General features: G+C 35.9%; 1 protein-coding gene across 3 annotated transcripts in view; it reads left to right on the plus strand.

Moving 5' to 3' along the window:
- The window catches only part of KLHL3 (kelch like family member 3), a 177,089-nt gene that overhangs the window by 133,972 nt on the left and 23,433 nt on the right, over positions 1-19,684 (plus strand). For all 3 annotated transcript variants that reach the window (XM_051978129.1, XM_051978130.1, XM_051978131.1), the window contains 3 exons: positions 3,918-4,035; positions 14,501-14,698; positions 17,328-17,429. In XM_051978129.1, the coding sequence (XP_051834089.1) occupies positions 3,918-4,035; positions 14,501-14,698; positions 17,328-17,429 (418 nt within the window). The remainder of the gene's footprint in view (positions 1-3,917; positions 4,036-14,500; positions 14,699-17,327; positions 17,430-19,684) is intronic.

Here is a 19,684-nt window from a genome sequence, read left to right on the forward strand (position 1 = left end):
GGTTTGTTGGTTTCATGATTTTTAAAATGTACATCCAATTCTTTTTTTTTTTTTCTCTTTTTTTTTCTTGTAATTTGTTTATGTATGTTTTTAGGGATATACTTTTTAGTCTGAGGACTACATGCCAGGAATTTTGTTATGTTGTTTCATCATTGTCTTTCATGTAACCATTAATTTTTCTTCTCTGATTGTTTTCTTTAACCTACTCATTATTAAGGGTTCTGTCACATCTCCATTTAGGTCTTTGTCTTTTCTTTTTACTTTTTTTATTGGATTACTGTTTTTATTGACTTGTATTCTATAAAAGGTGTGTTTGTTTAATATTTCTTCTCCTTTTGTATTTTCCAATTTTTTATGTCTATTTTCTATGTCTATTTATGATCAGTTATTAAATTGAAAATCTCCTGAAGAACTTTTATTTATCTGGATTATTTCTGTCTTTGTTCACAATATAAATTACTACATCTTAATATTATTATAAAAATAATTTCGACCTCTTGGACTCCGTGAAAAGGTCTCAGGAGCCCCCAGGATGCTTTTAACAGTGTATTGAAGATTACTTTTTTAAAAGCATAATTTCCTTATTTATCTCTACTTAAAGCATGATCTAAGTTTTTTCCCCCTTTAACACAATTGCAATTTCTGATTTTTTAGATTCAACTGATACATAGTATATATTCCCCTATATCCTCTAGCTGCCCATTTATGTGTCATCTCTTTATACAACGTAGCCCCACAAAGTACATTGATTTAGGGTTGTGAGGAGTTATACGGTTTAGTATTTGTAGCTTTTTCCAGTCACCTTTCCTATTTATTTAAATTTTCCTTTCATCTTTACTTCGTTTTGTATTTTTAAAATTTATAGTATTGAATTGTAATAGTGTATTACTGTGCTATAAGTAATGACATATTTGACTAGTACTGAGGAATATGGAAAGATATCCATGAATTAATGCAAAGTGAAATAAGTCATGCAAAGAAAAAGCTAATATTCACATGAAATTCAACAGTGTAAATGGACTGAAAAAAACCACATATAAAAAAAAATCAAAGTTAATTAGCAAGATTGTAAAGATCAAACATGATTCAAATAGAGAGATATGAAAAAATACCTCCAATGAACAGAGGCAGCTAAACCTAAAGAAAGAACACTGGGGAATGAATATAAACTGCTTGCATTTCTCCCTGTGCAACAAGAAAATTGTTTGGTTCTGCACACATATATTGTATCTAGGATATACTGTAACCTATTCAACATGTAAAGGAATGCTTGCCATCTGGGGGAGGGGGTGGAGGGAGGGAGGGGAAAAATCGGAACAGAAGTGAGTGCAAGGGATAATGCTGTAAAAAAATTATCCTGGCATGGGTTCTATCAATAAAAAAGTTATTTAAAAAAAAAATCACTAAAAAAAAAAAAAAAAGAAAAAATACCTCCAACCCTCCCATTTGTGGTCTGAGAGGTCCACAGATATTACACATTATGTTTTCTAACATTATCAATATTTTGGTTGATTGTGCTGATTTTTCCCCTTTTTCTTATTTTTTTCTTTTAAAATACGATTTGCTGGTTAAGGAGGGAGGATAATAGGGATAAGTATAAAGATGTATAAAGGAGAATATATCAATAAATAACTTTTTAAAAAGGAATTTCTTAGTGATCTCTCTGTTATTGGTGGTAGGTTTTTATTTTTAACCATAGGTCTTTCATTTTAATTTTTTTTAAATCTCCAGATATGAATATTTCATTTCACTACTTATTCATTATTTTGTAATTGTCTTTATTTACCTTTCTTGTCTTTCTTTTCTTTGATGTATTTGTAAGTTAAATTGTCTCACATCCTTTTGGGGGGGAGACAGACATTTTTGGAATGTTTTTCTTTCTTCAATTTAACATCCATCTTTTTTCACTGATGATTAGATTTAGGTTTCTAAAGCATATTTGGGTTACATCTTGAGCTCCTTTTCCAGAATTTTTCATTCCATTTTCTTCTTTGGATTCAAGTATATTCAGAATTATTTTATGTTTTGCAAATTTTATTTTATTTTATTCATATACATTCCCCCCCTGCATTCTTACATTTTTTTTTTTTTGTTATTTGTAACTGAAATTATTGAATTTAACTACTAAAGAAAAAGAAGAGGAAAAATCAGCATAGCTCTTCAGTATATTGATATCTAAAAACATATGCAATGTGTTGTGTTTTCTTACCTGGAGGAGACCTGTGAATTCTTTCTAATGGTACTTTTAAAATTTGTATTCATAATCTCTGGGCAACAGTTTTCTTATGTTATTTCTTGCATTATGGTCTTCAGATTTTTTGATTTGTCATGTTATTCTGACATTTATTTCTTTCTAACTTCTAGTAACACTTTCATTTTGCTTTTAAACCAATTTGCAATATCCTATTATGGTTCCATGCTCTCTTGAGAATCAGTAGGGTTTTTGATAATGGTTCATCAGATATTGTTTCAATTTCCTTTGCCTTATAATATTTCTTTAGAGAGTTTGAAATCTTTTAATTCCTTTGTTTTAATTTTAACATCTTCTCTATTGATATCGAATTCTGTTCTTAGTTTTTAATTGAATTGTATTCATGAAATTCATGGTAGTTTTTAGTCTTAATTCTTATATTAATGTGTCACCCACTTTCTGACTCTCCCTGGTGCAAATGTTCCTGGGACTGTAAGTTAGCCTCAATATTTTCCCACTTGAGAAAATTACTTTTTATCAACCATGCTCCCTGTCCTAAGTTATTGGACCTAAGTGAATTTATCTCCTTTATTTTAGTACCAGAATTGTTCCCATGTCCCAGTTCTGTCAGTTCTTTAGGACTCTTTCTGACCTGATTTAACCTTTTACAGGACTTTTATAGAACATAATACCTTCTAATATGTATGTTCTAAGTAGAGTCTCTGCAGCTTTATAGTTTCTTAACTTAGGGACCATCTCGGGCAGAAGGAGGCCTGATATTTTTTTACTCCTGTCCCTTCCTCATGTGGTTAGACAGAGTCATTACTGTTGCTTGATGCAATGTGATGGAGAAGATGCACTGTAAGGGTAAGGGTATACTGGAAATTGACTTGAGTGAGTTTTAAACCAAAACCCATGGGTCCAGTTTGTATGTATCCTGACTGACCATGGTAACTTGGGGGAAAGGGTTCTGAGTACTTTAAGAATTAACTACCTTTTTGGACTCCTTGCTTCTAGTTCTATGAATTTAGTTATAATTGTTCCACCTCTGACACTTAATTCCTCTTTGGGGAATTTTTCTAGAGTAAATGTGAAATGAAAAAAACGTCTAGTCTTCAGTCTTTTGGGTTATGTTCTCCCTTGAAGCAACACTTCGATTTCTTAATTACCAAATCTGATGAATTTTTGTTTCCTCCTCATCCTTTTAGACTTCTTTCTCCTTAACCAAATCTTCATCTTACTTGACCTCTTTACTGCATTTGACACTGTTGATTGCCTTCTGTACCCTATCCTGTAGAGTAATGCCCTTTTAAAATGGCTTATTTTTTAAAATTGAAAATCAGCCTTAGAAGTAATCATCATTAGTCAAAGCTACCCAATTCACACCCTATTTTCTGGCCTTAACTCCTGGATGTATTGTCCCCCTCCTCCTTGCTAGCTAGACTTGGTTTTTTAAAAAGCCACTTTTAAAACCACCTATTGATCTACAACTACTCTAAGTATGGAAACTGTTGTGAAAACAATTTCCCTTCTTCAGAATATTTAGTATAGTAAAAAAAATGTTTGGAATGTTGGGGGTAAGAAGAGACAATGGTTTCTTCTAATCTGGTGATATGATTTTAGGTAATTGATTTTCAGTCTCTAAACCTCAGTTTTCTCACCTGTAAATGACAATGTTAAAGTAGATATAGTATACTATTTTAATGCTTCTTTTTTCTCTTTTCAGGTTATGATTGTAGTGGGAGGCCAAGCCCCCAAAGCTATCCGAAGTGTTGAATGTTATGATTTTGAGGAAGACAGATGGGATCAGATTGCAGAACTTCCTTCAAGGAGATGTAGAGCAGGTGAGATGCATGATTTTTAGGAATTGTAGTATGACACAACCATTGTTTTGTTTAAAAAAACAAACAAACAAACCATTTTCTTATCAGCCTCATTTCTATTATTTCTCAAAGGAATCATCTAAGGCTATCTCTGAATAGTTGTGGGGCAACATGAAGGACTGATTGGTGTGCAGAGGAGAATACTGCATTCAGAGCACAGTTCTTGGGTTTGATTCTTGGCTATATTACTCATTACTTTGTGATCTTGGGCAAATAAATCCCTGAGCTTTTGGAGTGGATAGCTTCTAAAATCCCTTTTAATAATAAACCTATCATCTTATTCTATAATCTGAGTTTTATGTGGCATGCAAAGACTCTGACTCAAAGTGATTGCTCAAAGGCATGTGGTACAAACAAAGTTTATTTATTTTGATTTTTAGGAGAAGCAGGGCAACCCCTTCACCAGAAAGTGTGGAGCAGGGAAAACCTATTTTACAGAAGTAAGGAGCATAATTATATAGTCAAGGTTTATAGAAACTATTCGCCCACCCATCTCCTGTTAATCCTTTTAAAATCATTGGCTGACTTGATCTTTATTCCTTATATTTGTCTTTGGAATACTGGTGGGCTTTTTGTGGTACTAGAGTCTTGGTTAAGCAATAAATGTTTCAAAATGCTATTAAGAAAAAAGGGTCTGTTTTGCTTCAAAGGCAAATAATCAATTAAGTAAGAGGGGTTAAAGGTTTCTAAATTACTGAGCTAGTAATTTAGGGGATTTGGTCTGTTTCAGGTTTTTTTAACCAGTCATATAGGGATGGCCAGGTTGCAGACTTCTTTCATATCTCCAGACCATTAAACAATCAGTCAGGTTTTTCTCTAAGCAGTTGAGTAAAAGTTAAGGGGTTATCTGTTAATTGTTTTTTGTTGGAAGAACAAGTCTTTGCTCTTCTCCCAGAGCCTCATCATTAAACAGACTCTTGTTGCTGAGTCTTGAATTACCCAAGGTTATTATTCTGAGAAGTCCTCATTTTTCTGTTTCATTGTTTGAATTTAGGTTCTGCTATTTACCATTTGTGTGACTTTGGGCAAAGCACTTAGTTAATCTAGACTTTAATTTTCTCTTATAAAAAATAAGAAAATTGGATTAAATTTGATTCAAACTAATTTAACAAACATTTATTAAGCACGTGTTGTTTCAATAAGCAACTTAAGCACATACTGTTTGCAAAGTTCTGGGAATACAAAGATAAAAACAACAACAACAACAACAACAATCAAAAACCCAACCCACCAAACCCTGAATAGATCCTATTTAACTCTGAATCTATGGTCTTATGTGTTCTGGAACCATGTTTATCTTTAATATTTTCCCCACATTTTAAGCATTGTGTTCTGGATAGATTATACCCTTTTCTTACTAGAGCTGAAAAACTCTTGTAATGCCGGAGAAACTGAGTCAGGAGAGAGATTAGAGAGTTTTTAATATTTTATTAATGGGAGAGTAAGATTGACTGGACAGGACTCTCGTCTCAGATTATCCAGTCAGACAGAGATAAGTATACTGGGACCAAGGAATCCACATTGGTCCCAGGGCTGGAGGACCCAAAGAATCCAGCGTCCAGCATACAGCTGCCAGACGCCATTCTCCAGCCATGAATGGAGGAACCCCAACTTCTTAAATACCTTTTTGGAGACAAAGAAGAGAAAGGGAGGGAAAGTTTTTTATCAGGGAGGGGAAGCCATAAAACCTAAAAATTCCAGAGACAAAGAAGTAAAGATATCATGGGTTGGTCTTGGAATATTCTAAAGGAATATTGTAAATCCATAAAAGAATCAGGAGATCTACTCTTTTATCTTGCTAATTCATAACCCAAGAGCGAATAATCCTTAGTTTTACTGGGTCAGAGACAAAACAGTTAAGGTAACTGAGACAGGGAAACTGAGTCAGGACAGTTAAAGAAAACTGTGGCATAACACTCTTGACCCTATAGCCACTCAATTTTTTACTTTTTTATTTTGTTTTATTACTTAATATTTTATTTTTCCACAATTATATATAAAACAATTTTTAAAACTTATTTTTAAAAACTTTTGAGTTCCAGATTTTTTTCCTTTATCCTTCCCCATTCCCCCAATATTGAGAAAGCACATGTGAAGTTATGCAAAACATTTCCCTAGAAGTCATGTTGTAAAAGAAAACATAGATCCCTAACTCCCTTTCTCTCAAAAAAAAAAAAAAAACCTTCAAGAAAAATAAAGTAAAAAGAAAAGTATGTTTCATTCTGTAGTCAGACACATTTAATTCTTTCCCTGGGTATGGATAGCTTTTTTCATCTTAAGTCCTTCAGAGTTGTCTTGGATCATTATATTGCTGAGAATGTCAAAGTTATCCTTAGCTGATCATTTTGCAATATTGCTGTAACTTTGTACATTTTGTTTTGTATGAGTTCATAGAAGTCTTCCCAGGTTTCTTATAGCACAATAGTATTTCAGCATAATTACATCCCACAATTTATTCAATCATTTCCCAATTTCCAGTTCCTTGCTTTGAGAAAAGAGTTGATATAAATACTTTTGTACATATAAGTACTTTTCATTAAAAAAAAAAAATCTCTTTTAGGATACATGCTTCATAGTAGTATTTTTAGGTCAAATAGTTTTATAGCACTTTGGGCATTGTTCCAATTAGCTCTACAGAATTATTGGATCAGTTCACAATTCTACCAATGAGACATTGATGTCTCATTATTTTCCACATTGCCTACAACTTTTGTCATTTTTCTTTTCTGACCTATTAGCCAATCTAATAGATATGAGGTAGTAACTCAGAGTTGTTTTAATCTGCATTTCTCCACTCAATAGTGAATTAGAATTTTATCTCTACCTATACCTATAAATAGCTTAATTAGTTAACCTGAAAACTATCCATATCTTTTGATCATTTATCAGTTGGGGAATGACTCTTACTTTTTATAAATTTGATTCTGTTTTCTATATGTTTCAGAAATGAGACCTTTATCAGAGAAACTTGCTTCAAAATTCTTTCCACAATTACTATTTATAATTATGTTTCCTTATTGTTTATTCTATTCTCTCCTTTCATCCTCTCTCTTTAAAGGTTTTTTTTTTTTTTTTGCTTTTGACTAACTCCTCCCCAACATGCCCTCCCTTTTATCACCTTCCCCTTTTCATAGTCGTTTCTTTTCCCCTCCACTATAAAAACTTTTTCTTGCCTCTTTTATAGTAGATCATTTACACCATTCCACCTTTCCCTTTCCCTTTCCCTTTCCCTTTCTCCCAGTACATTCCTGTCACCCCTTAATTTTATTTTGTTGTAAATATTATCCCCTTGTATTCAATTTATATCTGTGCCCTCTGTCCATATATGTACGCTTTCTAATTGCCCCAGTGAGGATGTGTGAAGACTGCGTTAGCACCCTGGATATTTTAAAATCAGCCAGAGTCAGGATAAGCGAAAGCTCTTGATTTTTATTCTTTATCAAAGGGAGAGGAGACACTGGAATCTCCTCTTTCTTCTGCTGGGAGCCACCTCACTTCTCCTACTCCACCCTCTAAATTCCGCCTTAATCTCTCTATGTGCCAACAGATCAAACCTGCACAGATTAGTGGGCAGGGCCATTCTTTCTCCAATCATATGCTAATAGAGTATTGTTCAATTGGTAATTAGCCTTAAGTGCTGGTACTCAGTGCATCAACTCAGTTTCAGCCCATTACAAGGATGTTCTTATGAGTTATAAGTATTATCTTCCATGTACAAATGTTCCCTTTTCTGATTATTCCCTTATGCTTTTCCTGAGTCCTATAAGTGAAACTCAGGTTTTCTTTTCAGCTCTGGTCTTTTCATCATGATTTGCTTGAAAATCCTCTGTTTCATTAAATGTACATTTTTCCCTAAAGGATTATATTCAGTTTTATTAAGTAGGTGATTCTTGGTTGTAATCCTAACACCTTTGCTCTACAGAATATTGTAATCTAAGCTCCCTCATCCTTTAATGTAGAAGCTGTTAAATCTTATGTTATTTTGACTGGCTCCACCATACTTGAATTATTTCTTTTTGGATGTTTATCTTCTTGACTGAGAGTTCCAGAATTTGACTATAATATTCCTGAAAATTTTCATTTTGGGATCTTTTTCAGGAGGGGACCAGTGGCAGTAGATTCTTTCAAATTCTATTTTACCCTCTAGTTCAAGAATATGAGGACAATTTTCCTTGATAATTTCTTGAAAATAATGTTTCCTTTTTTGATCATTGTTTTCAAATTTTCAATCAAATATACATACATACATACATACACATATCCATATAGTTAATTTGCAGCACAAGAAAAATTGGATTTAGAAATAAGGTAAAAAGAACCTGAGAAGGAAATCAAAAATGCAAGCAGATAAAAACAGTTCTTTTGCTGGGTATAGCTGGTTCTCTTCATTATTGAACAAATGGAACTGATTTAGTTCATCTCATTGTTGAAGAGAGCCACGTTAATCAGAATTGATGATCACATGGTATTGTTGTTGAAGTATATAATGATCTCCTGGTCCTGCTCGTTTCACTTAGCATCAGTTCATGTAAGTCTCTCCAGGCCTTTCTGAAATCATCCTGCTGGTCATTTTTTACAGAACAATAATATTCCAAAATATTCATATAGCACAATTTATTCAGCCATTCTCCAATTGATGGGCATCCACTCAGTTTCCAGTTTCTGGCCACTACAAAGGGGGCTACCACAAACATTCTAGCACATATAAACTGCTAACTCATTAGAGTTGATCTGATCTTACAAGAAGATGTTTTGGGCCAGAACCTGAAACAAGGTACTAAGTAGAACTAATTAGTACAATGCTTGTGTTTACACCTTTACTCATTGGAGTTCACAAGTTTGTCAGATTCACAAAGTAAACTTTGTAACTTTGTGAATTCACACTTCCCTTAAAGCTCTTAGGGCCAGAGAGCACTATGGGAGAAAACCCATAATCCCATTCTCTCAGAAGAGTCAGATATAAGGCCAGTGAAGACAGATCTATTCCAGAATATTTTCTACTTGGCTGGCTGGTGGCAGAAGAGAGTTCAGCTGGATTGGAGAGGAGCACTTTTGTGCAGACACAGAGCACTTTGGGAATTACGCCAGAAGCCCTCTCTCCAAGGCAAGAGTGATTCAAGAGAATATTTTTCCACTTGGCTGGCTGGTGGCGGAAGAGAGTTCAGCTGGATTGGAAAGGAGCACTCTGGTGCAGACACAGAGCACTTTGGGAGATTGAGAGCCAGAAGCCCTCTCTCGGAGGCAAGACAGATTCAACTTGGAGCTGGATTGAAGGCTGAAGAAAGCAGAGGCAGAAGCAAAGGACAAAACTGCAAGAGCTCTTGGAACCAAGCAGAGAGATAGACCTCTAAGCTAACCGGGCTATATTGGAGACAATAAAACATCTGAACTTTTATCACTTGGCTGTGATTTGGGTGATTATTTACTCTTAAGAAGACTACCTTCTTTAAGATCTCTGGGATATAAGCCCAGCAGTAACACTGCTGGATCAAAGGGTATGCACAGTTTGATAACTTTTTGAGCATAGTTCCAAATTGCTCTCCAGAATGGCGGGATTTATTCACAATTCCACCAACAATGTATCAGTATCCCAGTTTTCCCACATCCCCTCCAACATTCTGCATTATCTTTCCCTGTCATTCTAGCCAATCTGACAAGTGTGTAGTGGTATCTCAGAGTTGTCTTAATTTGCCTTTCTCTGACGAATAATGACTTGGAGCATCTTTTCATATGGCTAGAAATAGTTTCAATTTCTTCGTCTGAGAATTGTCTGTATATCCTTTGACCATTTATCAACTGGAGAATGGCTTGATTTCTTATAAATTTGAGTCAATTCTCTATACATTTTGGAAATGAGGCCTTTATAAGAACCTTTGACTGTAAAAATGTTTTCCCAGTTTATTGCTTCGCTTCTAATCTTGTCTGCATTAATTTTGTTTGTACAAAAACTTTTCAATTTGATATAATCAAAATTTTCTATTTTGTGATCAGTAATGATCTCTAGTTCTTCTTTGGTCATAAATTCCTTCCTCTTCCACGGTCTGAGAGGTAAACTGTCCTATGGTCTTCTAATTTATTTACAATCTCATTCTTTATGCCTAGGTCATGAACCCATTTTGACTTTATCTTGGTGTACAGTCTTAAGTGTGGGTCAATGCCTAGTTTCTGCCATACTAATTTCCACTTTTCCTACCAGTTTTTGTCAGTGAGTTCTTATCCCAAAAGCTGGGGTCTTTGGGTTTGTCAAACACCAGATTATTAGTTATTGACTATTTTGTCCATTGAACCTAACCTATTCCACTGATAAACTGATCTATTTCTTAGCCAATACCCAAATGGTTTTGGTAACTGCTGCTTTATAATATAATTTTAGATCTGGTAATTAGGCCACCTTCATTTGATTTTTTTTCATTAGTTCCCTTGAAATTCTTGACCTTTTGTTTTTCTATATGAACTTTGTTGTTATTTTTTCTAGGTCATTAAAATAGTTTTTTGGGAGTCTGATTGGTATAGCGCTAAATAAATAGATTAGGTAGTATTGTCATCTTTATTATATTTGCTCGCCCTATCCAAGAGCATTTAATATTTTTTCCAGTTGATTAGATTTGACTTTATTTGTGTGGAAAGTGTTTTGTAGTTTTGCTCATACAGTTCGTGATTTTCCCTTGGCAGATAGATTCCTAAACAATCCTATAGATTCCTATACTATCGGTAATTACTTTAAATGGAATTTCTCTTTGTAACTCTAACTGTTGGATTTTGTTAGTGATATATAAGAATGCTGATGACTTATGTGGGTTTATTTTGTATCCTGCAACTTTGCTAAAGGTGTGGATTATTTCTAATAGCTTTTTAGTAGAATCTCTGGGGTTCTCTAAGTAAACCATCATATCATCAGCAAAGAGTGATAATTTGGTTTCCTCATTACCTACTCTAATTCCTTTAATCTCTTTCTCAACTCTTATTGCTGAGGCTAGCATTTGTAATACAATATTGAATAGTAATGGTGATAGTGGGCAACCTTGTTTCACTCCTAATCTCATTGGGAATGGTTCCAGTTTATCCCCATTACATATGATGCTTATTAATGCTTTTAAATAGATGCTACAGATTATTTTAAGGAAAAGTCTCTCTCTCAAGTGCCTATTCTCTCAAGTGTTTTTAATAGGGATGGATGTTGGATTTTATCAAATGCTTTTTATGCATCTATTGAGATGATCATATAGTTTTTGTTAATTTGGTTATTGATATAGTCAGTTATGCTAATACTTTTCATAATATTGAACCAGCCCTGCATTCCTGGTGTAAATCCTACTTGGTCATGGTGTATTATCCTGGGGATGATTTTCTGTAATCTTTATGCTAATATTTTATTTAAGATTTTTGCATCAATCTTCATAAGGGAGATTGGTCTATAATTTTCTTTCTCTTTTTCAACCTGCCTGGTTTAGGTATCAGTACCATGGCTGTGTCATAAAGGAATTTAGTAGTACTCCTTCATTACCTATTTTTTCAAATAGTTTGTATAACATTGGAGTTAATTGTTCTTTAAGTGTTTGGTAGAATTCACATGTAAATCCATCTGGTCCTGGGGTTTTTTTCTTAGGTAGCTGATTAATAGCTTGTTTTATTTCTTTTTCTGAAATGGGACTATTTAAGCAATTTACTTCCTCTTCTGTTAATCTGGGCAGCCTATATTTTTGAAAGTAGTCATCCACTTCACTTAGGTTATCAAATTTATCGGCATAAAGTTGGGCAAAGTAACTCCTCATTATTGTTCTTATTTCCTGAATTTCAAAAGTCTATCTCAAAGGGGTAGCACTAACTTCAGCTGCTATTGATCCTCCTATGCCAGACATGTAGGTGTCTGCCTTAATCTTTGGCCAGTGACTGGGCCAGTTGACACCTCTAATGACTGTATGATCTACACCAGTGTCTATCAATCCTTCTAATGGTATGCCATTTATATAGATAGTGAGCATAGGTCGGAGCACAACTGCTATCAAATATATTCCGGGATTTTGTTGCTTGGAGTCAGAATCTGGGTGACTATCATCAGATTGCTTATTAGGAGTCTATATCAGTTAACCTCATGCTACTAATTCTCCTGGTTGATAAGTCACACATTGTCTATCTGTATTAGTGACTGGGATGTTATCTACACATTCTCCAATTTCCCACATCAGTGTATGGATGAATACTATTTTGTAAGTACTCTCAGGAGGTGTAATGGTCAAGCCTACTGTTTCTGGAGGCAAGGGATCCATAGGCTGGAGAGGAACAGATTTCACCTCTCCAGGAGGCATCTCAGTTCAGCTGCATACAACTCTGTTCTTCCCAATTGTAATTCCTTTCTCCCATCAGGTTGCTTTCTGGCTGATTGATTGTATAATCCCTTTCTCCCATCAGATTGCTTCCCAGCTGATTGGTCATGTCTGGGTACTGGACTTCTAGGTACTCTCTGGGTACCATTGGCTGCCATTATGCCCAAGTGTTTTTTACCTTGGGCTCTGGGGCTGGGCCCCTAATCTCATTCCTCTGAATCAGTCTATATTATGATGCCCAATGGAAACCTCTGTTGCATTTTGGACATGGGGTACTGGGTCTTGTTCTCCCACCCAGTTTTCTCACTCCCACTACTCCTCCTCCCTCCATACTGGAAGGTAAAATTAATGGAGGCGTGTGAAGAACCAGTGGTTTAGGCGGGGTTGAAGCTGCCTTGTGAGATGGATAAACACCACACCCTTCAGGTTCACTTAACTCCTCATGCCCTCTGGTGATATTGCCATTATTCTGTCCTTTGTCTTCTTCTTTTTCCTCATACTTCCTCATCTGGATGTTCTGAAAACTTTTCTTTTTTCTATAATTTGCAGAATTCTTTAAGGCCAATTGTATTATGTTGTATATATAGAATGTTTCCTTGGAAATTGAATCAGGACCTTTATCATTTTAGTATTCACATCGTTGATCTCCTACTAGTTTCCAATTATCTGCCCCAATATCTTCTTCCTTTAAGAACCAAGGGGACATGCATTCTAATGTATCTAAGAGTCTTGGGATCTGCTCCCAAGTTACAATTAAGCCTTGTCCCTTGATCAACTTAAGTATGCTTTCTATAGCACCCCCTTGGGGCAGGGGTGGAGGTGGGGGTGGGGATGGGGGAGAATCTCTTCCTAATATCTGCCCTATTTCAGTTAGAAAAGGTTACTAGTTTATCCTTTAACAAAGTAAGTTCCCTATTTGCCTATTAAAATACTCACCCTATTTCCTGGTCACCAAGGACTTCTCCAGTGAAATTAGGGTTCTTGGTTCATATGTTGGGCACCAAATATGAAGACTGAGTTAGCACCCTGGATACCTTAGAATCGGCCAGAATCAGGATAAGCAAAAGTCCTTTGTCTTTATTCTTGGTTTTTAGGGGTAGAAGTGAAGGGAATGGATGCAGGATCTCCACGACCTTCTTTCTTTTTGTCTACCACCAAAGTGACTCTGTCTTGTCTTAGTCCACCCCCTAATCCGTCCTACAATCATCTGTATACACCAAAAGATCAAGCCAGGACAGATTAGTGGGAAGGGCCATTTTCCAAGCATAAGTCAATAGAGTATTGCCCAATGGGTATTTAGCCTTAAGTGCTCGGCCATCTGAACCCAGTGCATCTACTCAAAGTTTCAGCCCTTTACATTCTCAAAGGCTGAAAAGTCATTAGAGTGCTAGCTACAAGTCCAAAGGATGCTGAATAAGTATCTTTCTCCTGACATCAGTAGGTTACAATGTGACAAATATTTTGGGTCTTAACAATCAGAGATCCTTAGAGCTATTAGCCTGAGTAAAATTTAATATCCATTTTAATGTTCACCTACGTAAAACAGAATTAAAATGTAATTCTTAAAAAAACAACAACAACTCTACCACAATATAAGGAATAGATGAGATTTGAGACTATCTGATATTTTGTACTGTCCATACTATAGTCATATTTCCTCTTCAATCAAACAACCAACAGGTATTTTTTTTGAACTCTTATTATTTGCCAGGCACTGTGCTAAGTGCTAGGGATACAAAGAGAAGAAAAATCAGTACCTACCCTCAGGAGAGCTTCTGGAAGTTTTTTTGTTTGTTTGTTTTGTCCCACCTTATGATGTCATCATTGTGGAGTCACTGATATACATGGGACATCCATCTAGAACTTCCTTAGTTTCAGAGTTGCGTGGGGGACTAAGGTTCAATAATTTATTCATAGTCACAAAGTTGGAGTGTATGAACCTGAATCTAGTTCTTCCTAATACCAAGCTAAGCTCTCCATTTTTGGCCACTATGCTAGTCTATGCTTTATTAATGTTGTTTGTATTGTACAATTGAGAGTTGACCAATTTTCTTTGCTATTACATGAGCTAATTTGAACACTTTGATTTTCCTGCTCCTCAGGGGTGGTGTTCATGGCTGGAAGCGTTTATGCTGTGGGGGGCTTTAATGGCTCCCTTCGTGTTCGGACCGTTGACGTGTATGATGGTGTGAAGGACCAGTGGACGTCCATTGCCAGTATGCAGGAGCGCCGGAGCACGCTAGGCGCAGCTGTGCTTAACGACCTTCTCTATGCAGTGGGAGGGTTTGATGGTAGCACAGGTGGGCTCAGAAATTTTCTCTCTTTTTAGTCTAGGAGATATTTAAGAGTTGGCCTAAGCACAGTAATGAGATCTATATCCTCCTCTCTGGCAAAGGTCTTGTTTTGCCCATTAGTGTAACTATATATTTACTCTCTCTCTGCCCTATTCACTCTATCTCTTTTTCTTCCATTCTCTGTCTTACACACCTGCTTACATACACATAATCTTTTTTTGTCACTACAGACATAATTTTTCTCCATAGATACATAAATTCTCTCTTATTCAATCGAAAACAATTCATTTTATTAAGTGTATACCATCTGCCAAATATCATGCTAAAAAAGATAGAAAGAAAAAACAGCAATTAAAAAAATCTTATGTCTTTGAGGAATGAGTGAAAGGGAGTAAGAAGATTACAAAGATAGGACAGAACTGGGTTTTTAATTGCAATTAATTAATAACTATTTATTAATCATTTATGTGCCAGGCATGCTCCATGCTAGAAATAAGTAATAGGAACTACTAGAACTTATTGGGAAGGGAGTGATATGATCAGACTTATGTTTTAGGAAAATCATTTTGATAACTATGTGATGAATGGTCTAGAATGGAAAGAAACTTGTGCATGGAGACCCATTAAAATATTATTGCAATCATACTGGTGAAAGATGATGAGGGCCTGAACTAGAGTGGTAGCTGTATGAGTAGAGAGGTAGAGACATATATGAGAGATGATTTAGAGGTACAGATGGCAAGATTTGGCAATTGATTAGATATGTGGAATGAATGAGATTGAAGGAGCCAAGGATGGCACCAAAGTTGCAAGGAAGTGAGGATGATGTTCACAAAAGTAAAAGGGACATTAGAAAGATGAGGGGTGGAGGATGAGGGTGGGGGTAAGTAATAATGGATTCTGTTTTGGATATGTTGATATGTGGATTTTTCAGTTTTATAAGTACAAAATCCAGCTGGTAATGCAGATGTGTAACTGAGGATAGAAATTAAGCTAATTAATATAGATCTGGGAATCATCTGGTAGAGATGATAATTGAACTCATGGGACTTGATGAGCTCACTAAGCAAGAGAATAAAGAGAAGAGAGCGGTACAAAATCTTGGGGAACATCTATAGTTAGTGGACATGAACTAGATATAAAGAACAAGCAAATAGGACTAAATAAAAGCAGTTGTAATAGGAGTATAACCAGAAGAGAGCAGTGTCAACCTAATGAAGAAGGGTACTAGTAGGTAATCTAATGTCAAATGCTGTATAGAATTCAGGAAAGTATCAGGATTAAGAAATTAAGATTAGATTTGTCAATTAAGAAATCATTATTAGGTATCTTAGTGGATAGACTACCAGCCCTGGAATCAGGAGGACCCGAGTTAAAGTTTAGTCACTTATCACTTACTAGCTGTGTGACCTCAGACAAGTTACTTAATCCTTACTGCCTCACAAAATTTTTTTTCAAGAAGTCATTGATAACTTTGGAGAGAAAAGTTTTGGTTGAATGATGGCATCAGAGAATATACTGTAGAAGATTAAAAATGACAGAGGAGGAGAAATTGAACTTATATGGCTTTCTTACAAAGTTTAGCCAAAAAGTAGAAGAGATATAGGATGATAGTTAACAAAAGCTATAGAAGTTTTAGACATGAGTGTGTTTGGAGACAGCTTGGGAGGAAACAGTAGATAGATTAATTAAAAAGAGAATAAGGATGTTAGTACACACAGTCTGCTGGAGAAGATGATGGGATTAAGGGTAGATGTAAATGGGCTGGCCTTGATAAAGAGAAAGATCACTTCATTATCATGAAACTGGGAGAGAGGAAAAGAGAGTAGGGAATAATGTCAAAGAATTTTAAAATGATGAAAAAGGGGAAAGCAGCAACTCAACTTGGGAGTAAATACTTGATAAGAGTGATAAGATTTGAAATAGATGTTTTATTAGTGAGATATTAATTAGGGACATATAGGATTGTCTTGCTGCAGCGAGAGCTCATTTGAAATTAGAGAACATCAGTTTGTAATGATTCTAGTTCTCATGATTTTGTGATTTTTTTCAGATCCCCTCAGCAGCATGTGGAGAGAAAGGGTTTGATGGTAGTAGTAATTCATGACTAGGATTTGGCAGATCATGAGTGTCTTTAGAACAAAGGAGATAAGAGAAATGAGACTAAAAGGTAGTATAGAGTTGAACTGGTTTACCAAGAGATTGAAATTAGGAATGAAAGAGAATATAGGCAATACAGAAGTCATAGCCTGGTAAAGTATGGAGAGACTAGGTCATGATGAGAGTCAAAAAAAAGTTTTAGGGATTTTAAGGCATAATCTCTCATACACATCTGCTTTCTCTCATATATGTCACATATACTCATACAGAAACTATGTTATGCCTAGACCTATATTCTCTTTCATTTTTAAGAGTTTTTTTATTTTTAACCCATACTAAATACACATAGGCACAGAGTGTGTCTAAGAGATACACACACACACACACACACACACACACACACACACACACATACATATACTATTTTAAAAATATTCCCACACATAGAGACTCCCTGCTTATGAAGGCTGATATATAATAGAGTCGTTGACAATGAGATGACAGAGAAGTCTTTCCTTTTTTTTTTGGTTTCTAGGTCTTGCCTCAGTTGAAGCCTACAGCTACAAAACAAATGAATGGTTCTTTGTGGCCCCTATGAACACAAGGAGAAGCAGTGTGGGAGTAGGTGTTGTGGAAGGTAAGTAAGGAAGGCAAGGGTGGGAGTGAGAAATGGTCAGTTTCCTATTTGGATCAGGAATTCGGAGGCCATTCCAACCTAGACCTTTCCTTTCTCTTCAAGCCCTCGGGGTCAGATCTCTTTGCTTTTGACCATGTGGGTACCTCAAGTTAAGTAGTGATTTGGTTTTGGGATAGTCTTTTTATTTCTCTTTTATCTAAGCTGCTGGTTCTGAGGCTTGTGTTAATATCTCACCTTCATGGGCTTAAGTGAATTTAATATTTGATTTGAGAGATAAGGCAATGCACATAAAGTAAGTTCATCATTGTTTGCTTCCCTAGTAATAGGAATAAAATGAAGGCAAACAGGAGTTTTGGTACATTGGTTAGGTATCTTCATTTGATTAACTTTGTTCATATTTAAAAAAAACAAACAGTAGCAAACATAATAAATAAATAGTAAACATAATAATAGAGGCAGAATGAATAAAGTGGATTTAAAGAGTCAGTCTTCAAGACAGGAAGATTCTGGGTTCAAGTACACAGTTGAAACACATAGAATTTGTGACCTTAACCTCTTGGTGCCTTAGACAACTCCCCACTCTGCAGAACAACTGCTCACCTATTCTGGCAGAGGGACTTCTCTCACTTGGATTTCTATACACCTGTGTTGTTACAGTTCCGGATTTCACACACACACACACACACACACACACACACACACACACACGCACACACACACTCTTTGAATATTGACAATATTAAAGTTTTTGATTCATTCTTGAACTTAGTCGATTAACACCTTGGTTGGTTTTAAGTCACTTCTCCAGTATTCATTTTCTTCATATGTCAAATTATAAAGTTAGACTAGATGATCCTTTATATTTTCTCCACATTTAAACTTATGGTCATTCCATTCACTGTGTAAAGCCGTAGAAACTAAGGCAAGATAGAGATTAGAGAGTTTTTAATAATTTATTTGGATTTCTGAGAGGGAGAGATTGTGCTGGGGGCATACTGCCGCCAGGGCTGATGTCCAAAGCATCCAGCAGCTAATATGTGCTTCCCACGAAGTATCTACACAGGTGGGTCTAAGCTACCAGGGAGTAGACCGAGGCAAGGGTGGAGTCATAGCACTGAAATTGGGAACGGACTGTCAATCCTGTTCTGGCAGGGTTGGGGGTAGGACCATAAATTCTTGATGACTTAGGAGGAGTTGGGAGCTAGGGATTCCCCGAGTTATATCAATCCTAATGAACTGGAAGGGGGGGTGCAACTAAGGGGATTGAGGTAGAACAATTAAGAGAAACTGAGGCAGAACAATTAAGAGAAACTGAGGCAGAACAATTTAGAGAAACTGAGTCAGAACAATTAGGGAAACTGAGGTAGAGTAATCAAAGGAAATTGTGGCACAACATTTCACACTCTCTCTCCTGAATATTCAAATCATTGAATTACCTTCCTCTAGATACTATAAGGTTTTAGCACCATAATTTGCCTATGTGAGGCAAATAAGCCAAAATAAAACTAGGAAAATGCAAGGACAAGTCTCTCCCTGACAATCTCAAAATTAATAGCAGTACAAAGGTTCCCTGTTGCAAGCATATCAAGTCTCTGTAGTTGGGGTATCTCAGCCAGAGAATCCAGTTTGAAATGTACAGTTCACTGTGACTTAGGTCTGTGGTCATTTCTGCACTTAACTCAGCCTCTGCTTATAGAGCAATAGGGCTCAAGACAGTTGTGCTGTGCCCATTCAGAGGAGCAATCTACTCCAGGGGAGAAAGTTGAGGTTTGGAGTAGCTTTACCTTTCCCTGCCCAGAGGAACAGACAGAACTGCAGAAAGGATCAGATTTCTGAGCAGAGCTATCAGATTATGCATAGTTAGACTATCAAGGCAGGCAAAACCCGAACTTTTAGAGACCTGATATCAAACTACAAGGTCCTTTGAGAATACTGAAGTACTAATTAATGGGATTACTGGACTGGAGAAACAGATCAGAGAGACTGCCAGTCACAAGATGCCTGTATCTTAGAGATTTCTAAAAACAGACAATCAGAAAATAGTCCCCCCAAAACTGAGTCTGCCAGGGCAGTTCTAACCGAATAAAGGGTTTCAAAGTTAAAGCATAATTAGCAGTCACATTTCAGTAAGTTTAAGCAAGGAGTAAAAACGAAAAACACTGCTTAAAGGACTTCCGATTCAATCTGAACTAGTGAGATAAGGCGTGGGGCAGAAATGCTTAAGCAAAATGAACAGAAAACTAGGAGTTCCCATT

This window comes from Antechinus flavipes, chromosome 2, assembly GCF_016432865.1.
Source record: "Antechinus flavipes isolate AdamAnt ecotype Samford, QLD, Australia chromosome 2, AdamAnt_v2, whole genome shotgun sequence".
NCBI lineage: Eukaryota > Metazoa > Chordata > Mammalia > Dasyuromorphia > Dasyuridae > Antechinus > Antechinus flavipes.